The 17,230-nt window shown below is 44.9% G+C and overlaps 1 protein-coding gene across 2 annotated transcripts in view; it reads right to left on the reverse strand.

Annotated features, from left to right (window-relative positions):
• Positions 1 to 575: 575 nt before the first annotated feature.
• MYRF (myelin regulatory factor) overlaps positions 576 to 17,230 on the reverse strand; it is a 162,696-nt gene continuing 146,041 nt past the window's right edge. For both annotated transcript variants that reach the window (XM_040409392.1, XM_040409391.1), the window contains exons 21-26: positions 12,571 to 12,798; positions 9,760 to 9,847; positions 7,683 to 7,757; positions 7,493 to 7,595; positions 4,817 to 4,921; positions 576 to 802 (exon numbers count right to left, since the gene is read on the reverse strand). In XM_040409392.1, coding sequence (XP_040265326.1) covers positions 719 to 802; positions 4,817 to 4,921; positions 7,493 to 7,595; positions 7,683 to 7,757; positions 9,760 to 9,847; positions 12,571 to 12,798 — 683 coding nt within the window. In that variant the 3' untranslated portion in view covers positions 576 to 718. The remainder of the gene's footprint in view (positions 803 to 4,816; positions 4,922 to 7,492; positions 7,596 to 7,682; positions 7,758 to 9,759; positions 9,848 to 12,570; positions 12,799 to 17,230) is intronic.

A 17,230-nucleotide genomic window follows, 5' to 3' on the forward strand; every position in this document is an offset into this window, starting at 1 on the left:
TTTTAAAGTCACGGATCCATCTCTTTGGAGAGCATACACACGCTGGGTGCTCATAAAGTCTTTGGTGTGCTGCCTCACCCTCAGGCGTTATTGGTTGCCCCTTTTTAAAGGGCAAGATTTTGGTCCTCAAATGCCATGTTCAGATTAAGTGCACTTCTGTGGTTAGGGAATTAAATACAAAAACGCAAACGAGGAAAAAAAAAAAAAGCTTCACATAAAATACAATAAAACACAAAACCTGTTCCAGTATTCAGTAACTTTGCAGTGGCTTCTGCAGCCCTCGGCCCCGTGGCGGCTTCTAACAGTTCAGAATTCTCCGACACCGAGGACTGCAGGACTGATGACGCCGTCCCGGCAACTCTGCTTCAGCATTGGGATGGTCAAGAAGAGGTGGAAGGGTTGTAACAGAATGATAACATTAAAGATACAGAAAATCGTTAGGATGGAGAAGAATCTGCACCATCTTCATCCATGAGAGAAAGCCCATGTTTCTTGCTTGGGGATAATTCCCTGTGTCTCCAGTGTGAATGTCTTCTGATTTCCAGTTGGTCCCAATAGGATCCAGTGTTGCACATCCAGTGACGGGTGGGATTACCCCGTGGCTGCCTGCAGTCTGGGGAGAGGATGGGGGGCAAGGGAGGACACACGAACTGTGTCTGGATCAAAGAGGGAGGGGGGGGGGGGTCGAATTGGGGTTTTTCCAGCTGATTGATGAGTATCAATTGCAGAGTCGGTAAAAATGGAAATAATAGTCTGTAACTTCTGAAGAATCCACAGCAATGTCATAACAGCCTGACGCACCCTAGGAGAGAAAGAGACGATCAGTCAAGGAGCGATCTGCAGACACACGTCTTGAAAGAATTCTTAAACAGCCATTAAATACAATCTGCAGGGGTGAGGGGAGTTCTTCTAATAACCATCATCAATGTTGTTGATGCTTTCAGAAGCCCCTAACCCCATAATACTACATGAAGGGCTCTTCCAATTATTATGTGGTACTAAATGGAAGCTATTAAGATAAATGTAATACCTGGAAGGCTCAGGTCTGCCTGAACAGAACAGCTCAGGGCCCCCAGTCTAGGGACCCCTCTCTCTGATGTCCAAATGCCCTGACGGGGCATATGGACAAGGGTTGTTGTCCTCATGAGACAATCTCTTTAACACGGCATGTCGTTTTTAGGTACAGCGTTCTGCATTAATAAATGTCTCAAAGGGGTTAGACATACCTCCCAGAGTGGGGCTCAGTATAGGACGGTCCCGGCCTGCCTCTTCCTCTCACTGCCGCGCCGAAATCAACACGTTACCAGTTGTGACGTAAAGATGTTTTTTTTTTCCCCAGAGTGGCAGGGAGAGGAAAGGCGCCTCTGGAGCGCCAGACATCAAAACAAGCAGGGGTGACCAGGTAAGTATGATCTCCTCCGTGGGTCAGCCACTCTAGGAGGTCTGTCTTGCCCTTTAATATATCTGTATCAGTCATCACAGACATTAAAGGGGTTTTCCAGGACTGTAATAATGAGAACCTATCCTTATAAGGGTCAGGGATGGCCAACCTGAGGCTCTCCAGCTGTTGCAAAACTACAACTCCCAGACTGCCTAACCAGGGCATGGTGGGAGTTGTAGTTTCACAACAGCTGGAGAGCCGCAGGTTGGCCATCCCTGCCCTAGGTAATTTCAGATCAAACTCCTTACACCCCCACCTAGCAGCTGAATGGGTTGCCGTGCTCCGGAACAGCACAGATCCCTGCACTGGGTAGTGGGAGGAACTGGTTCTGCAGAACTGTTCCCATTCACGGCTGCCCATGTAAACAGCTAATGGGTGGAGGTGCTGGGAGTTGGACCCCCACTAATCTGAAATTGAGGTCTTGCTCTAAGGGTCTATTCACACGTCCGCATCTGTTCTGCAATTTTGCTGAACAGGTGTGGACCCATTCATCTTCAATGGGGCTGGAATGTGCTGTCTGCATCTGCATTTGCAGATCCGCACTTCCGTTCCGCAAAAAAATAGAACATGTCCTATTCTTGTCCACAATTGCGGACAAGAAAAGGCATTTTCTATGAGGGTGCCGACGATGTGCGGTCCGCACATCGCCGGTGTCCGTGTTTTGCGGATCCACAAAACACATACAGACGTGTGAAAAGACTCTAAAGGATAGGTCATCAGTATTAGGCCTAGTTCACACGAACGTATGGCTTTTATAGTTTTTTGCGGTCCGTTTTTCACGGATCCGTTGTTCAGTTTTTTGTTTCCGTTTCTGTTCCGTTTTTCTGTATGGCATATACAGTAATTATATAGATAAAATTGGGCTGGGCATAACATTTTTAATAGATGGTTCTGCAAAAAAACGAAACGGAAGACATACGGATGCATTTCCGTATGTGTTCCGTTTTTTTTGCGGACCCATTGACTTGAATAGAGCCACGGAACGTGATTTGCGGGCAATAATAGGACATGTTCTATCTTTCAACGGAACGGAAACTGAATGCATACGGAGTACATTCCGTTTTTTTTTTCAGAACCATTAAAATGAATGGTTCCGTATACGGACCATATATACGGAACACAAAAAAACGGGCTGTACACTCGCAAAAAAAATGTTCGTGTGAACTAGGCCTTACAGTTCTGGAAAGTGCCTTAAAATGATTGGATTTTATCTGCCTGCTGCCACCACTAGAGGGAGATAAAAAGCTTACTGCATACAGTTAATGTATACAATTTATATAAGTAGTATATGCAGTAAGCTCCCCATAATAGCAGCTTTGAGAATAAAAGGGTTGTGTTAAGTTATCCCCTATCCACAGGACCCCCAACTGATTTAGAGAATGGGGGTCCTGATGGAGAGCAGACCAATCGTGTGCCCTACCGCTCTATTCATTCTCTATGTTTCTTCTGGAGATAGCAGAGTATAGTGCTCGGCTATTTCTGGGCAGCCCCATAGGGAGTGAACAGCGCGGTAGGCACCTGCTTGGCCTGCCTGCTCATCAGGACAGGCACATGGCATAGGAGCCATGATGGCTAACCTCCAGCTGTGATGAAACTGTGACTCCCAGCATGCTCGAGAACAGCCAAGCAAGTGTATATCTTGGGAGTTATACACTGCGTGCAGAATTATTAGGCAAATGAGTATTTTGACCACATTATCCTCTTTATGCATGTTGTCTTACTCCAAGCTGTATAGGCTCGAAAGCCTACTACCAATTAAGCATATTAGGTGATGTGCATCTCTGTAATGAGAAGGGGTGTGGTCTAATGACATCAACACCCTATATTAGGTGTGCATAATTATTAGGCAACTTCCTTTCCTTTGGCAAAATGGGTCAAAAGAAGGACTTGACAGGCTCAGAAAAGTCAAAAATAGTGAGATATCTTGCAGAGGGATGCAGCACTCTTAAAATTGCAAAGCTTCTGAAGCGTGATCATCGAACAATCAAGCGTTTCATTCAAAATAGTCAACAGGGTCGCAAGAAGCGTGTGGAAAAACCAAGGCACAAAATAACTGCCCATGAACTGAGAAAAGTCAAGCGTGCAGCTGCCAAGATGCCACTTGCCACCAGTTTGGCCATATTTCAGAGCTGCAACATCACTGGAGTGCCCAAAAGCACAAGGTGTGCAATACTCAGAGACATGGCCAAGGTAAGAAAGGCTGAAAGACGACCACCACTGAACAAGACACACAAGCTGAAACGTCAAGACTGGGCCAAGAAATATCTCAAGACTGATTTTTCTAAGGTTTTATGGACTGATGAAATGAGAGTGAGTCTTGATGGGCCAGATGGATGGGCCCGTGGCTGGATTGGTAAAGGGCAGAGAGCTCCAGTCCGACTCAGACGCCAGCAAGGTGGAGGTGGAGTACTGGTTTGGGCTGGTATCATCAAAGATGAGCTTGTGGGGCCTTTTCGGGTTGAGGATGGAGTCAAGCTCAACTCCCAGTCCTACTGCCAGTTTCTGGAGGACACCTTCTTCAAGCAGTGGTACAGGAAGAAGTCTGCATCCTTCAAGAAAAACATGATTTTCATGCAGGACAATGCTCCATCACACGCGTCCAAGTACTCCACAGCGTGGCTGGCAAGAAAGGGTATAAAAAAAGAAAATCTAATGACATGGCCTCCTTGTTCACCCGATCTGAACCCCATTGAGAACCTGTGGTCCATCATCAAATGTTAGATTTACAAGGAGGGAAAACAGTACACCTCTCTGAACAGTGTCTGGGAGGCTGTGGTTGCTGCTGCACGCAATGTTGATGGTGAACAGATCAAAACACTGACAGAATCCATGGATGGCAGGCTTTTGAGTGTCCTTGCAAAGAAAGGTGGCTATATTGGTCACTGATTTGTTTTTGTTTTGTTTTTGAATGTCAGAAATGTATATTTGTGAATGTTGAGATGTTATATTGGTTTCACTGGTAAAAATAAATAATTGAAATGGGTATATATTTGTTTTTTGTTAAGTTGCCTAATAATTATGCACAGTAATAGTCACCTGCACACACAGATATCCCCCTAAAATAGCTAAAACTAAAAACTACTTCCAAAAATATTCAGCTTTGATATTAATGAGTTTTTTCGGTTCATTACGAACATGGTTGTTGTTCAATAATAAAATTAATCCTCAAAAATACAACTTGCCTAATAATTCTGCACTCCCTGTAGTCTTACCATAGCTGGCGTGCTGGAGGTTAGACATCACAGGGATAGGGGATAACGTTATTACTTGGCACGGCCACTTTAAGAATGTAGGTTATTTTATGTATCATATGAAAACCTGAACAAACTATGGGAATTATTAATGCCCACTGATTCGGGGCAGTGGATTGCTCACCAGAGGAGACACTCGCAGGTGGAATGAGAAATCCTGGGTGGGAAGCAGCTGTAGAGACCACAAGTGATATATTGATGGGGCTGGGGTGGCACAGACTCCTGAGACCTGGTGTAGAGAGACCATTAGTAAGAAATTATAATACACACTAGACGTGACGTGTAGATGTTGGTTTTGATACAAAGTTTATCATCTCCTTTAGTATATTGCTACTTTATTACATTCAATGATAAAACATATTTCCCTTCAAATTAGTTGAGTCTTTTTTGCAGAAAAAAACATTTTTAATTCACTCTATAATTTCTATACAATGCATCTTCCCGGGTTCTTCTGTGACCCGTCCAGAGGAACCCAGAAAGATGAAATTGACCAAATTGAAAGAGGTTTTCACGCAGTGGACAGTTATCACCTATCTCCATGACTGATCGCTAGGAGGCCCACCATTTACTAGAACAGGGGCCCCAAGCCCCCTCGTCACTGTACTGCCACAGCAAGAAGGAGAATGAATGGAGTGGCGTTAACAGACAAAGGCTTTAAATGGAGCGGCATCGCACATTCTCGACCACCGAGCATGTGCGATCCCCTTTTTGCAAGACGAGGGATAACTATTAGGTGGGGGTTCTACCACTGAGACCCCACTGATCACGGTGCCCCTCAGAATCCCCACGAAATGATAATAGCGGCAGGTCGAGCATGCCCACTGCCTTTCCATTCACCTCTATGGGAGTTCCAGAGACGGGCGAGTACAACACTCTTCTATATCCCATAGAGATAAACGGAGTGGCAGTTCGCATGTCTGACCTGTTGCTCAGGGTGCTCCGAAAGGGTACAGGGTCTCCAATCTCGTGACTGTTGGCGCACCAGTGGTAGGACCTCCACAAATCGAATTGTTACAAGTTACCTTAGAGAAAAGATAACTATCGGTCCTTTTACAAGGACCGATATTTCAGGCAATTATTGGGAAAGAACGTAACGTTCCCAATAATTGCCTGATCATTTACTTGCAGCAATCATCTCCGCTGTATGAGTAGAAGCGATCTTTTGCCCACATAGAAGACCATTGGTACTGAGTAGCAGATCCCTGTTTCTACAGGCCAATCTGCTGCACAGAAAAAAATATTTTTGGTGCCAACTGAAAGACACAATCACCCAGGGAATGAGTTAGTTCATCGGGTGCTCGCCGTTCTCTTTTACACGAGCTAATTATCAGGAACGTGAGTTTCTACAAACACTCATCCCCCATTATTGGCCTGATTATCGGTGTAAAAAAAACATTACTCTGGTTGTGCAGTGAGAAGGAACCAGAGGCTTGGGAACCCTGTTCTAGGGATGACTGTGACCCCCAGTGATCAGAGGATAAATATCTATTGTGGGAAAACCCCTTTAACCCCCCCCCCCCCCCCCCTTCCTACTTTTTTCTCCTTCTTTATCCTTCTATGTAATCTCAGCAATGGCACCACTACTGCTCCGCACTAATGAATTCTTCACTCTTTTTCACCATTCTGCAGCAATCTGTCTATCCATCATTTTCGGATTAACTTTTTTGTGCTGTTAGTAGAGACTAGAATAAATGTACCGCATGGATCTAAGTTATTTTTTTTTTTATCTATAGCGTCTCACTGATGGTTCTGGAAGTGTGAGATTAATAGGTTGTGTCCTATCTGCCAGACTGAACAGAACAGCGTTCCTGGATGCTTGCTGCCCACACTCTTCATGCTTTACATTCATATTGGGGGTCATCGATAATGGGGATCTGATCTGAGGTCTGCTTGGGGGTCATTCACATTGGGAGTCTGAATGGGGGGTCTTATTCACATTGGGTGTCAGCGTTCACCTCGTGCTGCCAATACACCAGCCGTGCTGACATAAGGTTTTTGACCAACAACCTAAAAACCTCCGACTTGATAAAGGGGTCAGAAGTACCCCGAAACGTGTTGTCTACCAATAAACCTGAAAAATACAAATCATCCAGTTCTGATAGTGCGCCTCCTACTGTCCATACGTTCGACCGAAACAGTCAAGCGTCCTTTCTTCTTGTTCCCACTGTCTAACCCGAGTGGTGGGGTGGCTCCCACCCAAGGGATTTGGAGAGATCTGGGCTGCACCAACTGTGAACCGTCTACAAACAACCGTCACTGGGGTTGCACCCAATTAGGTGCAACCACAAAAGGTGAGCAATCAAAACCTTTTTTTTGTGGATTTTCCACTTATTGAACATACTCACGCTATGAGCGCCTTTCTCTACCCTCTGGCCATCATTTGCTTATTCACATTGGGGCTGTGATCTGAGGTCTGATTGGGGGTCTTATGAACACTAGTGGTCTAAGCTGAAGTCTGATTGGGGGTCTTATTAACACTTGGGGTCTTAGATGATGAGGTCTGATTAACATTGGGGGTCTGATTGGGGCTCTAAGCTGAGGTCTGATAAAAAAAATATTTTTTTCTTATTTTCCTCCTCTAAAACCTAGGTGCGTCTTATAGGGCGAAAAATACGGTATATAGGTTTAGCTGCATTTTTCCTAGTACCTGAAAGTAGCCCTCTGAGGGGTTCCCGAGAGATTCATTGCACAGTGTTGCAATGGACACAGTCTCCCTTTTAACGATCCTGCATTTGCCCCCCCAGGGTTTCAACATAGATCAGTACAACAGGGAAAAGGCAAATAAACCACTTGCACCTACCATAGAGCAGTTCTGATATTCGGAAGAACTTCTGGTTACAGACGTCTGACAGTTTTTTCCGGCTGTTGTTTCGCACAAATTCACCGACACAGGAGTGGAGGAGCTAGACAGGTAGACATTGGATTAGCGCATCATAAAAAAGCGTAATGACAGAAGGCAGCCATTCTGAGGATGGGTTTGGGGCACTCACTTGAACTCCAGGGTAATCGGGCCTGTTAACGAGCTGTACTTTTTCAGTGGGAGTAAATACGTGTAATTCCCTGCACTGTGAAGATAGAAAAATGTATTACACATGATTTCTCTGAGTTCTAATGAAACAACCTATGGTTTTCTGTGCCATAAATGACCATTCGGGTGAATTCACGTGTCTCATTCATCAGAATGGCAACTACAGAAATCCATGTTCTTGACACCACAAGAGCCCCATTCAGATGAATGGGACTGATTTTAAGTTGCAAATCTGCCAAATATGAATATATTCTTAGATCCCAAGCCCTGGAAAAATAATGAGTGTTTGTAGTTGGGTCCAAATTGATGGAAGGCAGGGCCAGCAATACCGTATTGTGGCACATTATACCGCCCCAACAGAGCCAAATATCACAATCCTTCACAAAATACATCCGCCAAAACTTCCACTGGCAGGCCGTGAGGAGGGCTCAGACGGCCCCCTGAGCATCGGCCCAGAAGAAAATTTCCCTGTAAGGTCTATGGCCAATCCACGCCTGCCCCAAGCACAGGACTGTATCCATTTTGCAATACATAAATCATGGATCCGCAAAACATGGATAGCGTGTGTAACGCATTTGCCTGTTCCGTATGTTTATCTGTATGTTAAAAATGTCTTTTGTTGTCACACAAAGAACATGTCCTATTCTTGTCTTGTCTTTTTTGCAGGATGGACATACGGATGCAGACAGCACACTGTGTACTGTCAGCAATTTTTTGTGGCCTCAGTGAAATGAATGGGTCCGCATCCAATCCACAAAAAATGTGGATCAGACGCAGGCCAAAAATACGGTCATGTGAATGAGGCCTTAGGGTGAGACCAGTGTCCACTTGGCAATTGACCACACTGTCTGATCTCATTTGGAGGGTACGGCCCATGGTGTAGCCATCCTGTGGTTGGCACACGGCCACTGTGTGGCTATGTACTGTGTGGTCATGCAAGCCATAGGCCCCTTTCACACGGGCGAGAATTTTGTGCGTGAGGTGAACGCATTGCACCCGCACTGAATCAGGACCCATTCACTTCAATTGGGCTGTGCACATGAGCGGTGCTTTTCACGCATCACTTGTGCGTTGCGTGAAAATCGCAGCATGCATAGAAGTGAATGGGGCTGCGTGAAAATCGCAAGCAAGTGCGGATGCGGTGCGATTTTCACGCACGGTTGCTAGGTGACGATCGGGATGGGGACCCGATCTGTATTATTTACCCTTATAACATGGTTATAAGGGAAAATAATAGCATTCTTAATACAGAATGCATAGTAAATCAGGGATGGAGGGGATAAAAAAATAAAATAAAAATTAAACTCACCTCATCCACTTGTTCGCGCAGCCCGGCTTGTCTTCTTTCTTCTTCTTTGATGACCTGAGAGGAAAAGGACCTTTGGTGACGTCACTGCGCTCATCACATGGTCCTTTTCCTCCCAGGTCTTCAAAGAAGAAGAAAGAAGACAAGCTGGGCTGCGCGAACAAGTGGATGAGGTGAGTTTAATTATTATTTTTATTTCTTTAACCCCTCCATCCCTAATTTACTTAGCATTCTGTATTAATACTAGGGAAAATAATAAAATGTACACAGCACCAATCCCAAACCCGAACTTCTGTGAAGAAGTCCGGGTTCAGGTCTGGGTACCAAACATGCCGATTTTTTTCATGCGCGTGCAAAACGCATTAAAACGCTTTGCACTCGCGCGGAAAAATCGCGCATGTTCCCAAAACGTACCCGCATCTTTTCCCCGCAACGCACGTGTAAAAGAGGCCATAGGGCGTTCATATTAACTGATTAGAACAGAAGTGTTTTTTCAGTGTTCACTGTTAAATGTCGTGCGTTAACCCCCAAAATCATGCGGCCATTATCAAGGAGCAAAGAATAAACAATTCAGATCTAATCAGTTAATATGATCCCGCTGCCGATTGCATGGCTACGTGGTGCTCCGCTGCAGGGTGGCCACATCCCAACGGCAGCACGGCCACGTCATGTGGCCATTCCCATAGAGATGATTCTTCACTAAAGCTACACAAGAGATATAAATATGAATCACCTGCAGGTGTCTTGGGAGGCGCATAACTGATCTGTAATGAGGGTGTCAGTCTCTAGGAGCCGAATGGAAGAAACAGAAGCACGAGATCCTGCAAAAGAGGTTACATTATCTGAATCATAACTAAGAAAGGTGGAGGAATGGAATGTCATACATAATGTACACATGTCTGAAGAACCCCGATGGCTAAGAGGAAGGGGTAGAATTTATCAAGCCCTCCACTCCAGAATTCTAGATTCAAAAAGTTGCAAAATAGGGTTTTCAAATGGCTGCAAAATTTGTCCTAGTCTTACACCAGGTGATGTAAAAAGTGGAGTAACATTTCAAGACCAAAATAGTAAGGTGTACCTAACCTTTCAACAAATTTTGCATCATCAATAGTACAGAGTGTGTTCATGAGGAATAACACTATTTCTTGCCATTGTATCACTTGTTTCTGGCATTTTTTTTTAGCAGTTTTCCTCTGTGTTTGCAGTTCTTCAGACATTGTGGGTGAAAATGAGCTTCCCTCTTCTGCACACAGAAAGTAGAGGAGAATCTCCTTCCTACCCATCTTACACTCAGAAGCAGCCCCAGAATCATGGAGGACATTATAAAGATGTACTGACCTGTATGATTGTAAAAAAAAAAAAAGCACTTAGGAAAAGTATATCGCAGCCCATGTAGCTGTACCAGTACTGTATGCTTGTCTGTGTGCGTCTCATTTAGGCTAGTTTTACATCTGCGGCATGGATCCCGGCAGGATGTTCTGGCAGATCTGGCACTAAGGCCTATTTCACACGGGCGTCATGTTTTTTGCCCGGATAAGATGCGGGTGCATTGCAGGAAAATGCGCGATTTTTCCGCGTGAGTGCAAAACATTGTAATGCGTTTTGCACGCGCGTGAGAAAAATCTGCATGTTTGGTACCCAAACCTGAACTTCTTCACAGAAGTTCGGGTTTGGGTTAGGTGTTCTGTAGATTTTATTATTTTCCCTTATAACATGGTTATAAGGGAAAATAATAGCATTCTTAATACAGAATGCAAAGTACAATAAGGCTGGAGGGGTTAAAAAAAAATTAACTCACCTTAATCCACTTGATCGCACAGCCCGGCTTCTCTTCTGTCTTCTTCTTTGCTGTGCACAGGAATAGGACCTTTGATGACGTCACTGTGCTCATCACATGGTCCAATCACATGGTTCATCACCACGGTGAGGGACCATGTGATTGGATCATGTGATGTGATGTCACCACAGGTCCTTAGCCGGCAGCTCAACATTACAGAAGAAGACAGAGATCCGCAACTAAGCGATCAAGTGGACTCGGTGAGTTAATTTTTTTTTTATTTTTAAACCCTCCATCACTAATTTTACTTTGCATTCTGTATTCAAAGCCCGATCGTCTCCTAGCAACCATGCGTGAAAATCGCACCGCATCCGCACTTGCTTGCGGATGCTTGCGATTTTCACGCGGCCCCATTCACTTCTATGGGGCCTGTGTTGCGCGGAAAACGCAGAATATAGAGCATGCTGCGATTTTCACGCAACGCACAAGTGATGCGTGAAAATCAACGCTCGTGTGCACAGCCCCATAGAAATGAATGGGTCAGGATTCAGTGCGGGTGCAATGCGTTCAACTCACGCATCGCACCCGCGCGGAATACTCGCCCGCGTGAAAGGGGCCTAAGGCTACTTTCACATCTGCAACACTGTGAAATGGCCACAATCCAGAAAATATAGATTGCAGTGCCACAGCTGTGAAAGTAGTCTTCGTCCCTCCTCCGTTCCTCTTCACTCCTTCTCCTCCATAGACTTGCATTGACATGTATAATATGATCCTTCTGTGTAGATGCTCCTGTCGTTTAAGAAGCAATTAGCAAAGGAAGGGGGGGGAATAAATAGCTTATAACATGAGAACAAGACATTTCCCACTGATGAGACTTTTGTGGTCGCTTATACTATTGATTTATGCAAAGTTGTGTTAAAAGTTGTGTCTTTAATGGCAATAAGCTACAATACTCAACACAGCCCATGGACAGAAGTGGCACTGTTTCTGGAAAAAAAAGCAGACCCTTTTAGCTAGTCCTGGGCCATGAAGGCCAAAAAGCTGAACAGGGCCGGTACAAGGCAGGGGCCGAAGGAGCGGGTGCCCTGGGCGCTACCATTTGCGGACAGGAGGGGGGCGCAGGTGAAGTGCCAGCAGTGTACAGCTTCACTGTACCACATTAGCCAAGCGCCACTTGCTGTGCTTGCTGTGCTGAGTGCGCTCCTGCACCCGCCTACACCGTCCACACCAGCCATGTCAGCGCTGCTCCTTCTCTCCCCCTATGAATTTTGTGCCGACTGCGCTCCTGGCTCGGGCTCCCTTTCCTCCTCTGCGTTTCCTCGCCCCCCCCCCCCCCCCCCCCATGGAGGATTCATTTGGTTGATACCACCGGCGTGCGCCGTGTGACGTCACGCGGCTCACGCCGGAGGCGAGGTGTGAGGTGAGAGAGGGAGGACTTGCGCAGCCTACAGGGAGCTGTGTCGGCGCGTGAAGAACAAGCCACGAGGAGCCTGCCTTCACTAGCTGCTACTCACACACAGACTGTAAAAAGTAAGAAAATAATGTAATACAAATAACAAACTAATTTTTTTATTAAAAAAATTATGGTCATCTCAGTCCAATCCCCCCCCGGGGGGGGGGGGATTGGACTGAGATGATCATTCGCCCTGGGCACCAAATGGCCTTGTCCCAGCCCTGAAGCTGAACTCCATCCAACTAGAACGTGCACATGACTGTATGGATATTTTACACATTTCTGTAAATGGTAAATCTTTTGGTATAACTTACCATTCCCATAGGTCACATCAGAGACCGTGGTTGATATTGTTTCTTCCTCCTTCACGCTTCTCCTGTTACGTACGTCCTGCCCTGGTAGACTGTTGGGGCTGTGTTTGGTTTTTCCCTGGGTATATTGAGGTGGAGGGCTGACAGGACGTGCTGGTGCTTGGAGATGGTTCCGACTCTTGTCCAGGAATCTTGATTTAGCTTTTCTGACAGTTGTAGCTGAAGCGTTGTCTGTGGTGGTGGTGATGTGTATATTAATCAATCAAGTAGACAATTAGGTAGAAAAAAAATGAGGATAGGGAAACCGTAACTAATTAGGGCGAGATTAGTTATCACTGTGGATGATGGAAAGGGACATGCAAAACGGGGCCTTAGTTTCAGTTTTCTATTGAGCGTCATTGTTGTTTCCCCTGTTGTGTTAGATATTCCTTTTCTGCCACATTAATATATGCATTATGCCTGTACTGTACATCACTGTGTGCATTACACCTGTGCATCATTTTAATGTGGTGAGGTCAGTGTCCATAGTGACATTTTTGCAATATTCCTGTGCTATGATAATACTGTACACATTATTCCTGCACTATGACATCACAGTGCACTTTTTTCATGTACTATGACATCACTGTGCACATTTTTCATGTACTATGACATCACTGTGCACATTTTTCATGTACTATGACATCACTGTGCACATTTTTTATGTACTATGACATCACTGTGCACATTTTTCATGTACTATGACATCACTGTGCACATTTTTTATGTACTATGACATCACTGTGCACATTTTTCATGTACTATGACATCAATGTGCACATTATTCGTGTACTGTGACAACACAGTGCACATTATTCGTGTACTATGACATCACTGTGCACATTATTCATGTACTTGGAACACATTGCTAGAAGAGCAGTAAAAAAACTGAGCGCTGCACCAAGGAACCTCCAATAAAACATTTAAAAAAAAATAAAGTTTTTATTGGAAGGTCCTTCACGCAGCGCACAGTTTTTTTTACTGTTGTTCCAACAACTTGTTCCACCTGTATCTTCCAGCGTCCCTGAAGGTCCAATCGGCATACAAGCGCAGCAGTATGGCATGTCTCCCTTCACCCTAGAGTTGTGCCTAGCCTGCACAACTCCATTTGGTAAGGTACAATTTTACATTACACCTAAGTAATCGATTCTAAGGGTATTCTAAGGCACCCCCTTCTATCTTCTTTGTTTATTTTTTGTGTACTGTGACCTCTCTGTGCACATAGTTTCCCACTATTGTGACATTAATGTTCACATCATCCAACTAGTGTGACATCACAGTGCAAAGTATATCACTACTGTGACATCACTATGCACATTATCCCACTATTGTGACATCCCTGCACACATTATCCCAGTATTGTGACATCACTGCGCACATAATCCCTGTACTATGCCATAACTGTGTGCATTATCCCTCTATTGTGACATCACTGTGCACATTATACCACTATTGTGACATCACTGTGCACATTATCCTACTATTGTGACATCACTGTATGCAGTATCCCACTAGTGTGACATCACTGTGCACATTATCCCTAATGTTACATTGGAATCCTGTGCTGTACCTACTGTGACACAGTGAGGGGTTTTGTCTGGGAAGGCAGGTATTTTCCTCCCAACATGTGTGGCTGGGCTGTAGTGATAGACGAACATCGGCTGGGACGATTCGCGATTGCGCAAACGCGATCAAATGTTCGCGAACCGCAAGTTCGTGGCGGGCCCCATTCACTTTAATGGCAGGCGAACCTGAAAAACCTTCAGGTCATATTTTCAGCCAACAAATACTTACAAGAAGTGCACAAATCGTCCCACAACATGGACAGTGACATACCAGAGGGGGGTCAATGGCAAAAATTTCCCCAAAAAATATGTATTTTAATCAGGGGCCATTTTTATGCGCCTTAAAGGGAAATTCTCAGAAATGTGCTCTGCTGGAGCCTAGAAAAAAATTATTTTAGGCCACGGGAGTACAGGCCCTAAAAATTAGGCATTCACCGGACAGAAAACATCAAGTGATTATGTGGCTGGAGGTATATTAGATTGGATATCAATTTTACTGCAGGCCAGTACAAATAGATGTCAAATACATATGTTTAAAAGAACAAAAAATATAAAATTGGATTAAAAACATGGCTAACGAAAGCCCCCTTCTTGAAAACCCCCCAAATGATAATAGTTGAAATTCAATAGCACATGGTCGTCAACAGGTGTTGAATTCCTCCGAGGTCCCAAACATTAGGCATTTACCGGACAGAAAAGAACAAGTAATTATGTGGCTGGAGGTATATTAGAAGGTCATTCAATATCAATTTTACTGCAGGCCAGTGTAGTACAGGCCCCAAACGTTAGGCATTCACCAGACAGAAAAGAACAATTGATAATGTAGCTGGAGATACATTAGGCGGTCACTGTATAACAATTTTACTGTTGGCCAGTTAGATTACAGGCCCCAAAAATTATGCATTCACCGTACATAAATGATCAAGTAATTGTGTGGCTGGAGGTATATTAGACGGTCATTAGATATCAATTTTACTGCATACACGTACAAATACGTGTACAGTAAACATACATATGTTTAAAAGAACAAAAATATAAAATTGGATTAAAAACATGGCTAAAGAAATCCCCCCTCTTGAAAAAAAAAACAAATGATAATAGTTGAAATTCGATAACACGTGGTCGTCACAGGTGTTGAATTCCTCCGAGGTCGCAAACATTAGGCATTCACCGGACAGAAAAGGCCTTTTATGCCTCTGTATTTACCTAAGACAGGGACCATTATTTGTTCTGGGTGGTGGCAGATATTTGTGGGCTGTCATGAGGAAATTCAATTAAATGTGGTCGTCACAGGTGTTGAATTCCTCCGAGATCCATGCCTCATTCATTTTTAGAAATGTGAGGTAGTCCACACTGTCATGAGCTAGGCGAGTGCGCTTATCAGTCAAGCCTGCACACCCAGTAGTCAAGTGGTTCCTCGCTTCTCAGAGCGTCCACATCGGCCATTAACCCGATGTAGTCGGACACCTGTCGGTCTAGGCGTTCCCTGAGGCTGGATCCGGAGGGCAGATGTCGATGGGTTGGCTGCAAGAATGATCTCTTATCCGAAGTAACAAACACATCTTCAAACCGCGCTCTTCTTGCATGCGCTGTAGAATTGGTACCCGCAACTGTTTCTCTGTGGATGGAAATTCCTCTGCCAGCGCCCGCAACAGCAGAATGCATTATCTCTCAGAAGGTTCACCCAGTGGGCAGTAAAAGTTATGTACCTTCCCTGCCCGTGTTTGCTAGACCACGTGTCTGTGGTCAGATGTATCTTGGCACCGACACTATGTGCCAGAGATATATTAACTTGGCGCTGAACGTGGACATATAGTTCAGGGATGACCTTCTGGGAGAAATAGCATCTTCCGGGGACCTTCCATTGTGGTGTGCCAATGGCCACAAATTTTATAAAGGTCTCCGAGTCAACCAATTTATATAGCAGTAGTTGGCGGGCTAGCAGTTCCAACAAGCCAGCAGTCAGCCGTTGGGCAAGAGGATTATCCGGCGCCATCATTTTTTTATCCTCGAACATTTGGGCCACGAAGCCTGCCTTGTGCCAGATGAACGCGACGACGGCACGGTGGAAGGTGGAGCGGAGGACAAATGGGAGGAGAAGGAGAAGAGGCAGGACGTGGAGCGCCAGGAGTGTGGCTTTGTGGGTTCTGACGGCATTTCTCCCACTGGGCTCGGTCATGGGAGGCCAGGTGCCTTCTAAAGGCGGTCGTCCTTAGGTAAGTGTTGGGCTTACGACTTACGCGTTGACAGCACAGGCTGCAGATGGCAACACTATTATCAGCAGCTGACACGTTAAAAAAAAGCCCACACTGCGGAGCCATGTGCCAGCATCCTGGGAGCGCAAGTGTAACACCCCAGAGTTGTGTTACTACACTCCTCTACTCCACTACTGCCCTTTAAGAGCTTTTATACTGTCATCTGATATAATTTGTATTCTGTCTCCACAAATGTGCATTTAAAACCATGTTAAATGTAATTGTTTCCTGTCATTTTCCTTGTATACCAGCAGGTGGCAGCATCATTGGTAGAGATAGTCCTAATGTTATGGCCATTCAGAGTGGAACAATCCTGTTCTATTCTGCCCCCCTGCTGAAGAGAAGTGGAGGTTTCCGGCTTCCTGCAGCAAGGGAGGAAAAAATCATTTAGAACCAGTTCTAGTTTCCTTGCATAGTTCTGAGACTTGATCAAATTCCCAGTCAGAAAAGAAAGCAGAACGTTACAGACAACCTCCAGTTCCAGGAAGAAAGCATCCCCTGAGAATATATCTGTGAGTCAAGTCCAGAGACCTAGGAGAAGCCATTCCTCCTCAGCTAGTCTGTCCCCACAAAGCAGAAGGTACAGTTCAAAGCAGAAGCATTTATCCCTGCCAATTATTACCAAAACCTGCTGGGACCAAAGACCAAAGCTGTATACTGTTTGGATACAAGTTATTTTCAGTAAAGAAAAGTTTGAACTTCATCTAAAGGTCTGGACATCATTTCTGCTGCAAAATTCCTCTATTACTCCTCCTATCACTAAATTTTAATTTATTGCAAGTGAGCCAGGAGCCAGGAGTCCAG

This window comes from Bufo bufo, chromosome 10 (assembly GCF_905171765.1).
Source record: "Bufo bufo chromosome 10, aBufBuf1.1, whole genome shotgun sequence".
Taxonomy (NCBI): Eukaryota; Metazoa; Chordata; class Amphibia; order Anura; family Bufonidae; genus Bufo; species Bufo bufo.